At 42.4% G+C, this 17753-nt stretch overlaps 2 protein-coding genes and 1 long non-coding RNA gene across 3 annotated transcripts; 1 reads left to right on the top strand and 2 right to left on the bottom strand.

The window, feature by feature from the left end:
- The first annotated feature begins 3007 nt into the window (after positions 1–3007).
- On the top strand, positions 3008–4174 carry LOC146234393 (G2/M phase-specific E3 ubiquitin-protein ligase). The gene is made up of 4 exons (XM_084689854.1): positions 3008–3080; positions 3157–3335; positions 3479–3651; positions 3743–4174. Exons 1-4 carry the CDS (start codon positions 3008–3010, stop codon positions 3960–3962), a joined length of 645 nt encoding a protein of 214 aa, XP_084545980.1. The 3' UTR covers positions 3963–4174.
- A 1596-nt stretch (positions 4175–5770) lies between these two features.
- Positions 5771–7477, bottom strand: LOC146234394 (uncharacterized). Its single transcript, XM_084689830.1, has 4 exons — positions 7385–7477; positions 7029–7194; positions 6576–6869; positions 5771–6348 (listed from the first exon to the last, which is right to left on the bottom strand). The coding sequence occupies exons 2-4, from the start codon at positions 7151–7153 to the stop codon at positions 5958–5960; spliced, it is 810 nt and encodes a 269-aa protein (XP_084545956.1). The 5' UTR covers positions 7154–7194; positions 7385–7477; the 3' UTR covers positions 5771–5957.
- A 5058-nt stretch (positions 7478–12535) lies between these two features.
- On the bottom strand, positions 12536–14790 carry LOC146234395 (uncharacterized). The gene is made up of 2 exons (XR_014741681.1): positions 14602–14790; positions 12536–13252 (listed from the first exon to the last, which is right to left on the bottom strand). It is a non-coding gene; the product is annotated as an uncharacterized LOC146234395 (long non-coding RNA).
- Positions 14791–17753: the final 2963 nt, after the last annotated feature.

Here is a 17753-nt window from a genome sequence, read left to right on the forward strand (position 1 = left end):
GTTACGTTTGTTTGAATCGTGTTACATTTGTTTGTTTGAATTATGAAACTAATCTAACTCCATATTTATTGTCTCCATGGCAAACACTTGGTACAGGCACTTGTGTTTGAGAAAGAGAGCATGCGCGACAACTGAAAACTGCACTTTTTAATGCACGGTGTGATAATGTGCTTATTTAGATTAAAACCTAGTGTAGCCCATTAGCTTACTTATCAGTCACACAGTAACTTAACAAATTTAACACATATCCTTTCATTCGGTGTGTGAAAAAAACAAAGAGAAAGCAGCCGATTTTATAAGCGGGCAGAGCGGCCCACTGTGAATTCTCCCGATGGCCTGAAAACTATTAATAAACAAGCAATATTTTGGGGGGTGCTATCGGGGTGCTTTGGTCTTTCTTGGGGGTGCTGAAGCACCTGCTAGCCCCTCCCTAGCGCTGCCCGTTTCGCCGATGCTGTGGGGCTTACCCGCCTTTGCAATAGGCCTACGTAATGCAACGAGATATGATGCCTCAGTTAGGGTTAGCCTCTTTGCAGACCACACATTGTGGCTTTTGAACATCGTATGGCCCTATCCAAGAAAATCCCAACTTTATATATACCTAGTCATATTTTCTGCGCTTTCTGCTGGGTTCAGACATTTTCTATCGGCAAAGTTGCTGTCACCGCTAGCTAAAGATGTTTTGTGTCAAGTATACTTCACATGCTGTCCTGACTGAGAAAATGATTAAATGACATTAAAATATGTATATTCCATATATCTACCAAATTATAATTTTCCAGAAAGCATATTTTTTTCAATAATAAAAAATATATATACTTGCCGCCTCCCCTGAAACTCTTTGGCGCGCCTCCCCTAAAACTATTTGGCGCCCCCCAGGGGAGGCGCGCCCCACACTTTGAAAACCCCTGTCTTAGCTCACACGCTCGTAACATAGGCTCGTAACCATATCAATCTATGCTCGCGACTGGTTGTCGCAAAGTATGACGTGTACAGCTAGTTGCAAGCGTGCACAAGGTCTCGGAGCTAGGGAAAAAAAGAGCCACTGTTTAAAGCTAGACCAGAAGACACGGAAGTGGAAAGATGGCCGCGTCCAGTCTCGCGCTCTCGCTTGCCTCACTGCGCCACTGAGCACTTTTCATAGAAATGAATGGGGACGCCATCTTGGAAGACAAAAGTAGCTTACTCTAGTTATATTAACTTTATGAGTACAACTAACAACTTTGCATTTATCTGTCTGACACGCCCCCGAGCGTGGTGCATTGTGGGAAGGCAAGTTGTTATACTGTTACAGTAGCAATCATTAATAAAACAGAAAGGTATCATATAAAATAATAATATAACATTTATATTTGTTTTCTATGGAGAGGACTTCATGTAGGCTACTTGATGAGATGATATAGCCTATTAGATTATAGCCTGACACAGTATTTTGACCATACTGTATAGTTAACCCCGCAAATTTCCAAGATCCAGCCGTATCCTAGTGTTTTCTTAGGCAACATTGTTTTATTTTAATACAGGCATATTGTCGATACACGTTGCTTGTTTATTTATTTGAAGTAGCCTATGGCTCTAGGCTATATTGAAGGTGGTTTATGTGTATGATCTCAGTGGTCATTCACTGTTTTTGAATTTTTGTCTAAATGTAAATTATAATTAATTTATATTTGTGATTCTTCAGTTTTCCTTAATATAACAAAAAATATGTACTTCCCTTCAAGATTTGAACTTTTTAGGAATGAACAAAGTGGAAGAAACAGTCACCCACGGGCAGGTGGACCTGCTCGTTCTGTCACAAGGAGGCGTAACCGGACCGTAACTTTTAGGGTTACACTTTTAAGGGCAGGAGCCACACGCTACTCCACCACCGGCAGTAAGAATATTGCAATGTATCTTTGTTGTTGCTTTCTTCATAGCAATATGTTCATTTTTATGAGCTTTCCTTTATGTATACTTACCTTTTAGATGGCACAACTCAGACCTTGGTGGTTCCAAGAGACCAGGCAGAAAGGGATTTTAAAGCTGCGCTACAGCGCCTATTCCCTCAGCTCGACCCTGAAGCTGATTTCGATGTATGCAAGGTGGATTCGCACAGGCGTGTTCAGCAATTAAATTTATACGCTGTTACACCGGCTGCAATTATTTTAAGTGGCCAACTCGGAAGGTCAGCCCTATATATTCGGGAGAAGGTAATAAAACCCAGATTTTTCACTCTGTGCTCGATGTGATATACTGGATCAGTAGATCTTATTGTTCATGTCTAATGGTTCAACTCTTAAGTTTTGGTAGAAAGACAGTATCGTTCAAGGCCTTCACCTAATTATGCATTAAATTACATACAGAGGAATGCATGATTATTTACTTTTTTACTAAATCATTTTCAGAAACAACCTCATGTTTAACAGCTCTATTGCTTTACATTTTTATTTGATATGCCTTTACTTGATCCCTTACAGACTGCTTCCACAAACAACCCCACACCTGTGCCAGCACCACTTCTTGTGGCCGTGCTCCTGCCAGCACCACTTCCTGTGGCCTTGCCCCTGCCAGCACCACTTCCTTTGGCCTTGCCCCTGCCAGCACCACTTTCTGGTTCCGAAACACTTCCTGTGGCCTCCCCATCATGGAGTGCCCGTTCTGCATCTCCTGATGTAGATGAAGACACTGTGTAAGTTATGAGAGCAATATGTTATTTAAAGTATTTGACAAATTAACAGACTAAGTATTCAGTTAATGGCCTTTATTTTGAATTGTTCTAATTTTTAGTGTGGATCTCAAGCAACTGATGCAGTTGATGAGCAGCATGGTGGACATAACATCTACCCCTGATGGCAACCAAATGAACATCCTGCGAGACAGCGTATTCGAGTGTGCGCTCAGAGGTTTTCGGCGGGCACGCTTTAACCCTGAGGTGAAATTGGACGTCGTGTTCAGGGATGCTGATGGAATTGGAGAGGGGGCAGCTGACGAGGGTGGGCCCACGAGGGAGTTCCTCCGGCTGCTGATGAGTGCCATCCACTCATCAGATATATTTGAGGGACCAGACTGGGAGAAATCCCTTTCCTGCAACTCTCAAGGTGAGTTACTTTAACATCAACAAATACACATTTGTTATTAGCCCTTTGTATTATAAAATATTTATATATTCGACAGCACTCTATGATGGCGTGTACAAACAGGTGGGAAGGATGATTTCTGTCTGTCTGGTACACGGGGGTGTAGAGCCACAGTTCTTTTCAGAACGGCTCTACAGGCAAGTCTGTGGCCTACAACCTCCTGTCACAGACATAGCCGAAATAAATGATTACAACTTCCGTGAAAAGTTGACCAAGGTACTTGATACTGTGAACGGTTTTCTTTCTCTCATGTTGCTATGAAGTTATTATCCTGTTGGTTTTTATGAATAATTTCATTGTTGATACATCTTTTCAAGGTTATTGATTGATTGCTCATTCATTCATTTCAATGATCAAAGGTACAACTAGCACAAACTCTAGACGAGGCTCAGGAAGCGGTGCTGGAGGCCTCTGATGAACTCTCCATGTTGGGGTCAGTCCGATACATGCGGACCTTGGAGGAGAGGGATGCCTTGGTGGAATCTGCCACCAAGTTCTACCTGGAAAGCAGGCTACGAGATGCTGTTGAGCAGTACGTTTTTATACATATGAGGACTAAACATAAACTGATTAGGCAATCTGGGTCAATAAATTGCATGACATTTTATTTGTATGTGTTATAGGTTCAAAGAGGGTCTGGAGTGTCTGAGTCTCCTCCCAATTGCTACCAGACACCCAACCCTCTTCAGAGAGGTTTTTATGCATGTAGCGAAACCTCTACTAGCCAGAGACTTGGCTTCCCTTTTTGTGCCGGAGCTCTCCCCTGCTGGCAGCAACAAGAGAGCAGCGGAGAGTAGGGCCATATGCTTTTGGAGAGATTGGTTGCTGGAGGTGGAAGGTTAGACAAAACCCAAATTAAAATGTTATGTCACATAATTTTAACTTCATCACTCAGGCGGACATAAGCTCTCAGTTTCTTACATCTCTACTAGCTGTATTTAATCAGTAACTACTTTCATTGACAGTATGGTGTTCACAGTATTAAGGTTTGCCTTTAGATGTGATGTTTTTTTTGTATGATCTTTTGCAAAAACATTTCAGAGGGGAGCGCTGAATTAACCCTGGAGCAGATCCTAATTTTCACGTCGGGTGCTTCAGCAATTCCTCGGTTCGGCTTCCCAGTTTCACCCAGCATTGAATTTTTACACCACCAAGGGGATGAGCCTGTGAGAATCTTTCCAGAGGCAAATACATGTGCCATCATTTTGAGATTGCCCATCCATGCCACCTACATGGGCTTCAAAGAAAGGATGGAGAGTGGAATCCTCCAGTCACCTACCTTTGGCACCATCTGATTTCAGAATTGTTAACGTCTTCTGTTCTGTTTCCAATAAAATACAGGAAATCTGTATTTGAATTTTTTGTTGTCTTTCTCGTAGGTTTTTGGCAGATGCTTGTATTCAACGTAATGATATTTTGAGTAGGCCTATAAAACCTGTCTAACACCAAGCTATTCCTCTATTCGATCTCACAAATAAAGTTTGGATATTTATTACACGGCTGTTCTTAATGCTGTAGAATGCCCCATTTACTTGAATGGTATTTTCAGATAACAGACCGTTGCTATGTATAACTGACCGCTGTCAAGGGAAGTTGCCTTTTTGCTTCGGATTCCCGTCTTTCGTTGCACTCCGCAAGTAGTCCGGTAACTTTTCAACACCAGCGTACTCCGTTGCTTAGCGACGTCAGCTGATTTTAAGCCTAGAGAATGTTACACGTAATAAAGTTGAGCGTATTTGGCGAACCATTTCTCTGCTAATCAACACTACGAATGGTAACAAATAAATTGTAAAAAGACACTGTGTTGTTATTTTATTTTTGGCAAGTAGCTGTGTAATAAGCAGGATAATGTATGTGTAGAAAATGTATAGAACGCTGGTCATTATCGGGAAAATAAGCCCCCGACAGGGCGAACAGCCCCGCAAAGCGGAGGGGTGTAGCTTCGCTCTGAAAGGGCTTATTTTCCCGATAATGACCGGCGTTCTATACATTATCTCTTACATACATATTACCAGTCAAAAGTTTGGACACATTTTCCCACTGTATATACACATACACACTAGTGTGTAATAGAAATTCAGGGCCCGCAACACAAATTGCAACATGTGTTGTTCTAATTGTCCACTAGATGTCAGTCTAAGCCTATATACCATGTAATACGTTTCTGTGGTTATCAAGAATGATGGGAGTGGCCTGCAGTGTTAAGAATTGTATTTTGTGCACAACTAGCACTGGTCAACAACTTGGCACCAGTTGATGAAACATCAAAAAGGTCAATAAAAGACAAATAGCAAAAAAATAAAATAAAAACGTTTACAGAGTAAAGTAAGTAGCAGTGCAAGTAGCAGAGCAACTGGCAGTGCAAATATAATTCTCATTGCGTATTCCTTGTCTGAAAGTCCAAAATCTTATTGGTCATTTAAGGACTCCAGGAAAGAAATGACCTATTGCAGGATGTCCATTCCAAGGGCTGTTCTGAGGCCTCCGAGTGGATTGATTTGTGCGGCAAGTACTTGCATGAGAGCATTTCCCAAAGTAAACTGGTTTGGTCACTCTCTCTGGCCAGTGAACAACAGGTGTCCCTGCCGCCCCGCCCTGAGTCGCCCTGCGCTGAGCCACCCCGCCCTGAGCCGCCCCGTCCATACCTCTGGGTACAGTGCTGTCTGCCCTTTCACCTCCTGTGGGTGTGGCAGCAAAGAGGTCCTGCATTGCAGTAGTAGGTAGCCTCTGTTGTGCAAGGCAGGTTCTAACGAAGATCTGCAGAGGGGACTGGTGCCTCTCAGTCCTCAAACCATGGTGGTTCCACTGGTTGCAGAAGTCTGCCATGTCTTTATTTATTCAAGGGAGATACACATAATGCAGAGCCCAGACATGCATTTCATTGTCGATGTCCACAATCCCCTCACTCTCAAGGAAATTGAACAGATGGTAGTAGACATTGGTCAAACCACGCCACAGGTCACCCCACAGTCTCTCAATCCTCTGATTGTGTGTGCTCCTTCCCCTCAAAGCACTACCTCTACCAGACCCTCGGAAAATGTTCATGAATAAACAGACAGCGTTGTTTTCTCCTCCGTGGTCTGTTCTGACCCTGGATGGAACACCATATCTGGTCACTGCATTCATGAAGCAGTCCATTACAGTACTGCTGCGATTGTTGCTGGAAGCACGGAGAAACACAACAAGGCGACTGTAGCCATCAATGCCACCGTGGATGACTATCCTCCACCTGAAATCAGAAAATACATAACATAGGACTTAAAAGCTGTCAATAAAAGCTGTGCTTGACAAAGTGCAGCTGCACTACCAATAACAGCAGAAACATCTTAAAACAATTATTATCCACATGTCCATGTCAGTTCTTGCTTTGGTTGATAACAAGTGAGCTACCTGATAGTGTTTGAGATGTTACAACCAATAGTTTAAAGAACAAATACAGTCAGTGAGTAACCTTACCTTATCAGTTTGTGGTTTCCATCCAGGTGCCATAAAGAATTTGGACCAGCGACACGGTAGGACCTTCTGTGCAGCCTCTGCGACATGGCTCTGAGGGCAACCGCCCTCGGGTTAACGCGAACCATACTGTCCCTCACTCTGCGTCTCTGCACCCGGATTCCCTCTGCCCTCAGTTGTGCTCGGACGGACTCCGGTCCAACTCTGTCATTCCCAGCCACAAGGTCCTTAACCTTATCGTCCAGAGCAGTGTCTGACAAGTCTGAAAAACACCCTGCCTGTGAAAGATTCAAGCGTCTGACGAGACAGAAACAGTAACAATGCCCAGATGAGACAATGCATCACTATAGTACTTGATTTCTTGATTGTTGACAATCAACTCATGTCTTCAAACTGTGGAAATCATGCATTTAAAAGATTTGCTTTTCATAGCATTTAACCCCAAGCACAACTGACCGTAGGCGCCGTTTGACTGTGGAACGGGACACATGGAGGATCTCAGCCATCTGAGAGAGGCTGAAGGCACAGGACATGAGAAACCTCAGTTGCTCTCCGGTGATGTGATAATGAGGAGCCCCCATTGCTCCAGTCCAAGTCAATGGAGCCTGGTAACCAGAACTGGCTACAACAATAATACAATGATGTGCTTAGAACATTTAAGAGACTGTAACTTGCACATGCTCCAGGCTGGAATTTAACACCAATGGACACAAAAAATACTGAACAATGGCAACTGCAAGAGAACAATGTGCGAAACACCTCAAAGGACTAGCTGAGCTGTAAGCACCCAACCCCACTGAAAAGGCTCTCACCTTGTTGTGCATGCCGACCATAGGTGCGAATCTCCTCGATGAACTCGGATACTTTAGCTATCAGGCCGTCTGCTGAAGCAACATTCAAGAGCGTACCCCTTGCCCACTCTTCGCTGCATTGTTTCCATCCTGAAATAAGACTGGTGTTAAAGTAGACAAGGCTAGATTTGTTGTTGTTGTATCCAAACCAGTAATAATTTATCGACCATGTGTATCTGAAATAAGAACGTGAACAAATAGTCTCCATAATAAATCGTCTAACAACTGAAAATAACCTAAAGGGAGAAATACCAATAGCCTAAAGGGAGAAATACCAGTAATATTAGAAGCTAAAAGTCTTCGTCGTAAAAACAAACATACAAAAGCTATCCGCACAGCCAGTGAGCAAGTTAAACCCCACGTTAGCCTAGCTAGCCGGTGAAGATTACATTCATGTCACAAATAATGATTTCGAAAAAAACTGTACCTTGTCAACGTGAACTGAAGGTCGTCGTGTCCAGCGTTATCGGATAACAAAAGCCGAGTGCAGTCATTTAGGGTCTGCTTGCAGTTTCGTAGGAAGTTCCTTCTTGCCATCTTAAACTTCTGACTCTGCTGGGCTAAACTTGTTTTGAATCGGCCGCTTCTACAGTGGGGAGGGTCCATGGTACTTGAAAATACAGGGAGGAATCCAATCACACAAGCCCAGCTAACTACAGGAGGAGCTAGGGAAATTGCGGGCAGTGATTTGCATGTGGCGTTCAGGCGTTTATTTAACGCCTGCATTTGCACGTGTAAATATGCACGCGTTTATTGAACGCCTGCAATTGCACGTGTAAATATACACGCGTTTATTTAACGCCTGCAATTGCACGTGTAAATATACACGCGTTTATTTAACGCCTGCAATTTCACGTGTAAATATACACACGTTTATTTGACTCCTGCAAATGCACGTGTAAATATACAGGCGTTTATTTAACGCCTGCAAATGCACGGGTAAATATACAGGCGTTTATTTAAGGCCTGCAAGCCTTAACTAACGCGTACATTAATGTGTAACTTTCGCCGGCACATTTACGGCTGCAGCCGCATATGAAACAGCTGCAGGCGCTTCCTAAACGGGTGTCCAATCAAAAATACGCGTTAAAATTACGCGTACATATGACCCTTTTGGCTTTCCATAAAGGCCTAGTGGGCAAGTATTAAGACGCCCCCGTGTGTTAACCACGCGTAATTAACGCCGACTTGGCATGCAAAGCCGTCTCAACCACGCGTAAAAAACGCCGACTTCCATACAAAGTCGGCGTCTTTTTCGCCTCGAATTGACGCGTGTCAAGTGGCACGTAAATTACGTCTCAAACTTTGAGACGTGTCAAAAGCACGCGTCTAAAAAAACGCGTGCTTTGAACGTGTCACGTGACACGTTGCCATTTACACACGTAAATTGCGTCTCAAATTTTGAGACGTGTCAAGCAAACCACACGAAATTAACGCCTGGTTTGGCACAATCAGCGTCTGGTTTTCCAAAATTAAAGTCTGCTTGCTTGAATCTCCGATGGGAAATTATGACAACAATTGTAACATCTAATACTTTAGTCAAGTAGGTCTAGGGATGCTCGTGCGAGCTACTATGAAATGCAATGTGGGTTAGCTAGTTAGCTATTAGTATGAAGTTGGTGGTCACACTTGCAATACTTGAAAGGGGTGCAGACTAGAGACAAATAAATGCAGTAATATCAGGCTGGCTGGCTGGCTGTCTGGCTTGGAGCTTTGTGAACTTTCCTTGCACTGCGATTGCGTTGCCTCAGTATTGTGCGCGATTTGGTTTCACTGCCAACATTCCTTAATGTAAGAGGCAATGTGCAAACTCAGTTGGTGGCAAAATACAACTGTTGTTACTATTCATGTCAAGTGTATTTTATTGTCATTTTTAATTACTTATGGTTGTACAAACAAAACAGAGTTTCCCCAGGACCATGATGCCATATTAAAAAAACATGACAGTAAGGTACCAGGGTCAACGTATATGTAGCCTACAGTGACAGGGCAGTATGTACACTGACAGGAAAGTATGTACAGTGACAGGACAGTATGTACAGTGACAGGGCAGTATGTACAGTGATTGGAGGTAGCAGTTATGAAGTGATAGGTTCTCGTGCCAATATATTGTGATGCCAATTTGTTGAGCGGTCATCTTTCTTGTATAGACTTAGAAAAGTGAAATACACACGGTGAGATAAATAAAGGTTCATCGGCTGTCCTTCACATTCACACACTGTTGTCTTTATACTTAACAGATCATCCATGATGTCCCAAAGGCCCAACTCATTTCAGGTCAACTTATGGCAGCAACCTTGCAGGTGGGTTTCACTGTGCAACCAGTCCAAACCAAGCTGCTGCTGGGCCAAGGGATGATTGTAATGGCACACTGGGACTCGTAGATGACCTGAAATAAATATTTGTCTTTCTGCTGTTTAAGATGTAGGCCTAGTTCTTTTAACTTGAGTTGAACGCTGTTAAAAACTGCCATGGTCATCAAACAGATTCATCATCAGGTCATCAAAAAGTCAGATTCTCAGTTCACAGATAGTATTGCCATGGAGACATCCTTGGTCATGACCCAAGACAGAGACGCAATCCACAGGTGAAAGTTAGTGTATGAGTAGGCCTGGGTTGTCACCATCGCCTAGGCCACAATTAGACAGTTCTCAGTTCGCAGATTGTAAACTTGTATAGACTTAGAAAAGTGAAATACACAGCCACAGTGAGATAAAGGTGCATCGGCTGTCCTTCACATTCACATATACTTAACAGATCATTCTTTATACTTAACAGATCATCTATGATGTCCCAAAGGCCCAACTCATTTTCAGGTCAACTTCTGGCAGCAACCTTGCAGGTGGGTTTCACTGTGCAACCAGGCCTACCCAAGCTGCTGCTGGGTCAAGGGATGATTTTAATGGCACACTGGGACTTGTAGATAACCTGAAGTAAATATTAGTCTTTCTGCTGTGTAAGATGTAGGCCTACTGCTTTTAACTTGAGTTGAACGCCGTTAAACACTGCCATGGTCAGCAAACACTAGCCATGGCTCTACTTCAGAAAGGATACTGTTCACAGCTGTATGAGTCAATAGGACATTACCATTACCTGAATGACTTGTAGTGACCGGGAGGCTATGCCTGTTGTGATGATAGTATAAACCATGTTAGATTGTTGCCTTTATGTGCACTGTTTGGGTCTCCTTTCTCTGTCTTCTGTTGCTGTGTCTTTGGTTCTGTTGCAGGTTGGCAGGCAGGTAAAGGAGCTGTGATTGCTGCAGGGGCACAGCTGTGACCTGTGCCTCGGTCCTTAATAAGCTGTGCCCTAACAAGCTGGGTCTCCATTACAAGCAGGAACATCATTACTGTTTGCTTTTTAGTTTGTAATGATTCTTTACACTCAACACTTGCACTGATCCCACACCCATTCCCTACACTACTAATTTACCAACCGTTTCTTTGTAAGCACATTTTATTAAATAAATACATGTTTATTCTTATTACCGTGGCTTGTCACTTCCTGAAGTTCTTATCTAATCTTCTTATGAATCCAGTTATGACAGCATTAAACAAGCACTGGTTGGCTACACACCTCATGCCGGGCTTATACAGATGTGTGTATTGGCACTTTGAAAGGTTTAGTGTAGGCTACCATCTTGTGTAAATGAATACATTCAACGTCTGTATAGTGACCTGTATCCATTTACGACATGTCTAGCACCTCTACTCTAAGGAAAATACTATATTTTGACTATCTTTCTGTCCCCCTTGTCCTCCCCCAGCACCAAGGGTGTTCCCAGAGGCCAACACCTGTGACATAACCCTGAGACTGCCCATACACACAACCCATGTACAACTGTACAAACAGTACATGAAGTCTGGTATAATACAGTCACCCACCTTTGGACAGGCATAATGTCACGGCCACAGCCGTGCCCCCGTTTTTGGTTTTGCCCTGCCCTACCGTGTCCTTGTGTCTGCCATTGTCTTCACCTGTGTCTCGTTGAGTGGTTTCAGTTCTTGTTTGTATTATCTTGTCCACCTGTGTCTTGTATTTTAGGTTCCTGTTTTGTGTCCAGTCTTTGTCTTGTCCTTACCCTTGTTAATGTGAGTACCCTGTCCAGTGCCGGTCTTTCCTATAGGCGACATAGGCAGCCGCCTAGGGCGGCATAAGAGTGGGTGCTGGTGAAAAATCCTGCCTACGGCACCAAATGTGCTAACACCGCTACTGACCATGGCTGTTTCCCGTTTAAAAGAATAAACCCTTTGTTTGAGGCAATGTATGGCTACTCTCCTGCGTTTGGGTCCTACCCCACCACACACCATGACACATAAGGCATAATTGAATTAATTAAAGACATCAAATTAAATTGTATAACCTTACTTTTAGAGTGCTTGATTTTAAAAGGGTTTCTTAGTAGCAATTGGCTTCTGAGTGTAGGTGGCAACCTACAGATATTACCGTTGGACTTACAAAAATGTCTATTATAATTCTTTAAACTTCTCTTTAATCAATGCATCTGCAGTTGTAATCCTGAATGGAAGCTTAGTTAAAATCTAGTATTTTTCACCCTTTACCAAGACACTGTAGCCTAATGATGGTACATTGTGTTAGTTTGGAGTATGTTATTAGGCTGAATGTAGGGGAAAGTGTATTACATGAGAAGGAAATGTAACAAAAGATTAGAGTATGATTTCCCAGATAATGAAAATGGTGTTACCCATATAGATGGTGTCACTAAAGGGTCAATTACCTGAGTGTCAGGTCACCTCATAAAAGTAGAGGACGCATTGCGTTATTTGTTATGGAAAATTATCCCTAGTGAGCGGGAACTGTGAAGATAAATGAAAGTTATCACAATTATTTTATTAGTAGCCTAACACTGCATTGCGAGAGCAGGTTTCTGCTCTTTTGTGTTTTTCTGCAGACATTGAGAACTTGGGTTGGACATCTTTGAACAGTGCTAGTTCATGACTATACCATATCAAGCTTGATTGTCTATTCGCCTACCATTTAGTTAGCTGACGATTAGCAGTGTACGATATTTTGTGTTAACCGGGTTCATAGAAAGATTAGATTGATACTTTATTGCTCCAGAAGTAAATGAAGGAAGTGGCAAGCCACATGAACATGGATAACAGCGTATTTATTCAATAGAAAGTGCTTGCAAAAAAACGGTTGTATGTGACGGTCATGTAAATTAGTAGTGTAGGGAATGGATGTGGGATCAGTGCAAGTATAGAGAATCATTACAAACTAAAAAGTAAACAGTGATGATGTTCCTGCTAGTAATGGAGAGACCCAGCTTGTTAGGGCACAGCTTATTAAGGACCAAGGCACAGGTCACAGCTGTGCCCCTGCAGCAATCACAGCTCCTCTACCTGCCTGCCAACCTGCAACAGAACCAAAGACACAGCAACAGAAGACAGAGAAAGGAGACCCAAACAGTGCACATAAAGGCAACAATCTAACATGGTTTATACTATCATCACAACAGGCATAGCCTCCCGGTCACTACAAGTCATTCAGGTAATGGTAATGTCCTATTGACTCATACAGCTGTGAACAGTATCCTTTCTGAAGTAGAGCCATGGCTAGTGTTTGCTGACCATGGCAGTGTTTAACGGCGTTCAACTCAAGTTAAAAGCAGTAGGCCTACATCTTACACAGCAGAAAGACTAATATTTACTTCAGGTTATCTACAAGTCCCAGTGTGCCATTAAAATCATCCCTTGACCCAGCAGCAGCTTGGGTAGGCCTGGTTGCACAGTGAAACCCACCTGCAAGGTTGCTGCCAGAAGTTGACCTGAAAATGAGTTGGGCCTTTGGGACATCATAGATGATCTGTTAAGTATAAAGAATGATCTGTTAAGTATATGTGACTGTGAAGGACAGCCGATGCACCTTTATCTCACTGTGGCTGTGTATTTCACTTTTCTAAGTCTATACAAGTTTACTGCGAACTGAGAACTGTCTAATTGTGGCCTAGGCGATGGTGACAACCCAGGCCTACTCATAAACTAACTTTCACCTGTGGATTGCGTCTCTGTCTTGGGTCATGACCAAGGATGTCTCCATGGCAATACTATCTGTGAACTGAGAATCTGACTGATTGTGGCTTAGGCGAAGGCGCCAACCCAGGCACACTCATACACACCCCTGTGCTGAGGTGTTTTTTGCCTGTTCCCACACTGTACTCCCCTAGGAGCATAGTCTGGGGGTTGCCTTTTTTCTCCTCTCTCCTCATGTTATGCTGAATATTTCTTCCCGTCCTGTCTACCCCCTTGTCATGTTTGTGTATTAGAAACTGCAAGTGGCAGCTCGGATCTAAGACGGATTCGAGAGACCGCAGATAGAGTGCGGCTAGTTAGATCAACACTTTTATTATTATTGTTGTTTTTGTTGATTTTATGTAAAGCACTTTGAGCTGCAATTCTTGTATGAAAAGTGCTATATAAATAAAGTCTTACTTACTATACAAGGAAGATGACCGCTCAACAAATTGGCATCACAATATATTGGCACGAGAACCTATCACTTCATAACTGCTACCTCCAATCACTGTACATACTGTCCTGTCACTGAACATACTGTCCTTTCACTGTACATACTGTCCTGTCACTGAACATACTGTCCTGTCACTGAACATACTGTCCTTTCACTGTACATACTGTCCTGTCACTGAATATACTGTCCTGTCACTGCATACTGCCCTGTCACTGTACATACTGCCCTGTCACTGTTGGCTACATATACGTTGACCCTGGTACCTTACTGTTATGTTTTTTAATATGGCATCATGGTCCTGGGGAAACTCTGTTTCGTTTGTACAACCATAGGTAATTGAAAATGACAATAAAATACATTTGACTTGAATAGTAACAACAGTTGTATATCGCCAACAACTGAGTTTGCGCATTGCCTCTTACATTAAGGAATGTTGGCAGTGAAACCTAATCGCGCACAATACTGAGGCAACGCAATCGCAGTACAAGGGCAGTTCACAAAACTCCAAGCCAAACAGCCAGCCAGCCAGCCTGATATTACTGCATTTATTTGTCTCTGCACCCCTTGTTATATCATAGTATTGCAATTGTGATCCCCAACTTCAAATTAATAGCTAACTAGCTAACCAACATTGTTTTTGATAGTAGCCTAGCTCGCACGAGCATCCTAAGACCTACTTTACTTACGTATTAGATGTTACAATTGTTAATTTCCCATCGGAGATTCAAGCAAGCAGACTCTAATTTTGGAAAACCAGACGCTGATTGTGCCAAACCAGGCGTTAATTTTGTGTGGTTTGCTCGACACGTCTCAAAATTTGAGACGCAATTTACGTGTGTAAATGGCAAAGTGTCACTTGACACGCGTCAATTCGAGGCGAAAAAGACGCGTGGTTTTTTACGCGTGGTTGAGACGACTTTGCATGCCAAGTCGGCGTTAATTACGCGTGGTTAACACACGGGGGCGTCTTAATACTTGCCCACTAGGCCTTCCATAATATACACGCGTTTATTTAACGCCTGCATTTGCACGTGTAAATATACACACGTTTATTTAACGCCTGCAAATGCACGTGTAAATATACACGCGTTTATTTAACGCCTGCAATTTCACGTGTAAATATACACACGTTTATTTGACGCCTGCAAATGCACGTGTAAATATACAGGCGTTTATTTAACGCCTGCAAATGCACGTGTAAATATACAGGCGTTTATTTAACGCCTGCAAGCCTTAACTAACGCGTACATTCATGTGTAACTTTCGCCGGCACATTTACGGCTGCAGCCGCTTATGAAACAGCTGCAGGCGCTTCCTAAACGGGTGTCCAATCAAAAATATGCGTTAAAATTACGAGTACATATGACCCTTTTGGCTTTCCATACCACCCCACGCATTATGCTGTCCCCCCAGATGGCAACAGTGCGACCTTGAACAAAAGAGAATAGATTGTTTAACAGTACCATCGTTTTCAGGTTGTGCTGCTAAAACATTAATGTGATGAATAATTAAAAACGTATTTTTAATGCATGAAATGTATTTAGGAATAGGCTACATTAAAATGAATAGTTAGTTAGCATTTGCTGCAGACTCCTGGATTTCGTTTAAGGCAGAAAAAAAGGACACATTCTACATTCTCTACATTGTACATGGGTATTTTGTCTTGGTAAAAAGAATAAGACAAAATACCCATGTACAATGTAGAGATGAAATAAAATAAAAACATACCTGCGCCAAATGAGGTGACACGATCCTGCCAGCATACCCTGAAGGGTCGAGGGACATGCGGCCTGCACATTAAAGTCTTAGTTGAAGTCATTGTAAAACGAAGTCAGAATGGTCCAGTAAACGAGGTGTGAATGGTTTTACTGTATGCAAATATTGTCGCGATTGGATCAAATTAATGATTAACATCTTGGACAACCAATTACTATAAGGGGCGTTTCATGATCATTTTGTTTAGAAAAAAACAACCAATGAGAGTTTGTTTGCCAATATTTTGAATAAAAACAATGCAGAAACAGGCGGCAAATAAACAGGCAGATGTTTCCCTTATAAAAAATAAAAAGGCGGGAACAGATTTCATTCTAAAAGGCCAACCAATGAGAGGTCTTTATGGCAATATTTTAAATAAAAACAACACAGAAACAGGCGGCAAATAAACGGGCAGATGTTTGCCTTGCATTGTTTGAAAAAGAAGAAGCGGGAAACCCTATTATATGACAGGCAGATGTTGGATGCTAATCATAACAAACAATTACACCTTGCGACACCTACTGATAGACAAGCTAATTGCAGCCTTAATTCCAAATGAATGGAAACAGTGAAGTGATAATCTCTCTCATATATATCCCTGTTAATCAAATACAGTGTCTATAAATTATCTTCAAGGCCCTTGTAGCAACTATCTCATATTCTTTGTGAATTGAATCACAAGAAAGAAGAGAATTGCAGCACTTTACTTTAAAAGGATGTGATTTTCCTGTGACATTTGGACCTGTGGAGGGAATTACATGCAACTGTTAAGGGACTTGATATATTTGATGAACTATTTAACAAATAGTTGGGGGGGGGGGGGGGGGGGGGTTGGGGTGTAATGCAGGGATGCCCAATTGGCCTCTAGAGCTACCATCTTGTAGGTATCTAGTTTGGAAACCTACAGGTTGATAGCTCTCAGAGGACAATTGGGCACCTCTGCATCCATGGTGAAGGTTCAGGGGAGCAACTTTTATCTATTACTTCTATGTTAGCTATGACAGTTTGGCTTAACAGGGAGTCACCCCATTACAGGGCCCCCTGTCTCATATCACCAAACTGTATTATTTTTAATCCTACCTGTATCTATTTTTATGTAGACAGTTTGGCTTAACAGGGAGTCACCCCATTACAGGGCCCCCTGTCTCATATTACCAAACTGTATTATTTTTAATCCTACCTGTATCTATTTTTATGTAGACAGTTTGGCTTAACAGGGAGTCACCCCATTACAGGGCCCCCTGTCTCATATCACCAAACTGTACTACTTTTAATCCTACCTGTATCTATTTTTATGTAGACAGTTTGGCTTAACAGGGAGTCACCCCATTACAGGGCCCCCTGTCTCATATCACCAAACTTTACTACTTTTAATCCTACCTGTATCTATTTTTATAGACGTAGTCCGTTTTAATATTGCAAAGCTAAGTCTGTCAGGCCCACTTGATCAGACAACCCAATGCTAAAACCAAACAAATACTACTACTACTTACCCAATGCAGCTATCAGATATTATGACAGACCATTTGGCTTAACAGGGAGTCACCCCCTACTGGGGCCCCCTGTCTCATATCACCAAATGGTCCATCATGAATATCCTCAAGCTACCACAAAGCCTGAATATTACATACCGATAGCTAAATGACACACTACAAAGCTAAGTCTGTCAGTGCCGCACAGGCCCACTTGATCAGACAACCCAATGCTAAAACCAAACAAATGACTACTTACCCAATACAGCCTGAATATAACATACCCAAGACTACAAACCTATTTATAAATCCTAACCTCATTCTTGTAATAATCTGTGAGTAGTGGGTATTCTACCACTGAGCTGGCTACTCTGTCATCTTCCTCCTCTTCATAATCTATTAAGAACCCATCTTTCCCATTAAAACTAACTACTCTGCCTGGCCACCAACATACACTATCGTCCTCACTGCTAATAAACATATGCGCTATTCTTTTCCCTACAAGATCCTCTGCACTAACCGGTATTAATACTAGTTTATTTTCCTGGTATTCGGTCCATAAGGGCAACCAGTACTGTTTTCTATAGCCATCGTATTTTATTTTGAACAAA

This window comes from Hypomesus nipponensis, chromosome 23 (genome assembly GCF_054491055.1).
Source record: "Hypomesus nipponensis isolate SF chromosome 23, ASM5449105v1, whole genome shotgun sequence".
Classification (NCBI taxonomy): Eukaryota; Metazoa; Chordata; class Actinopteri; order Osmeriformes; family Osmeridae; genus Hypomesus; species Hypomesus nipponensis.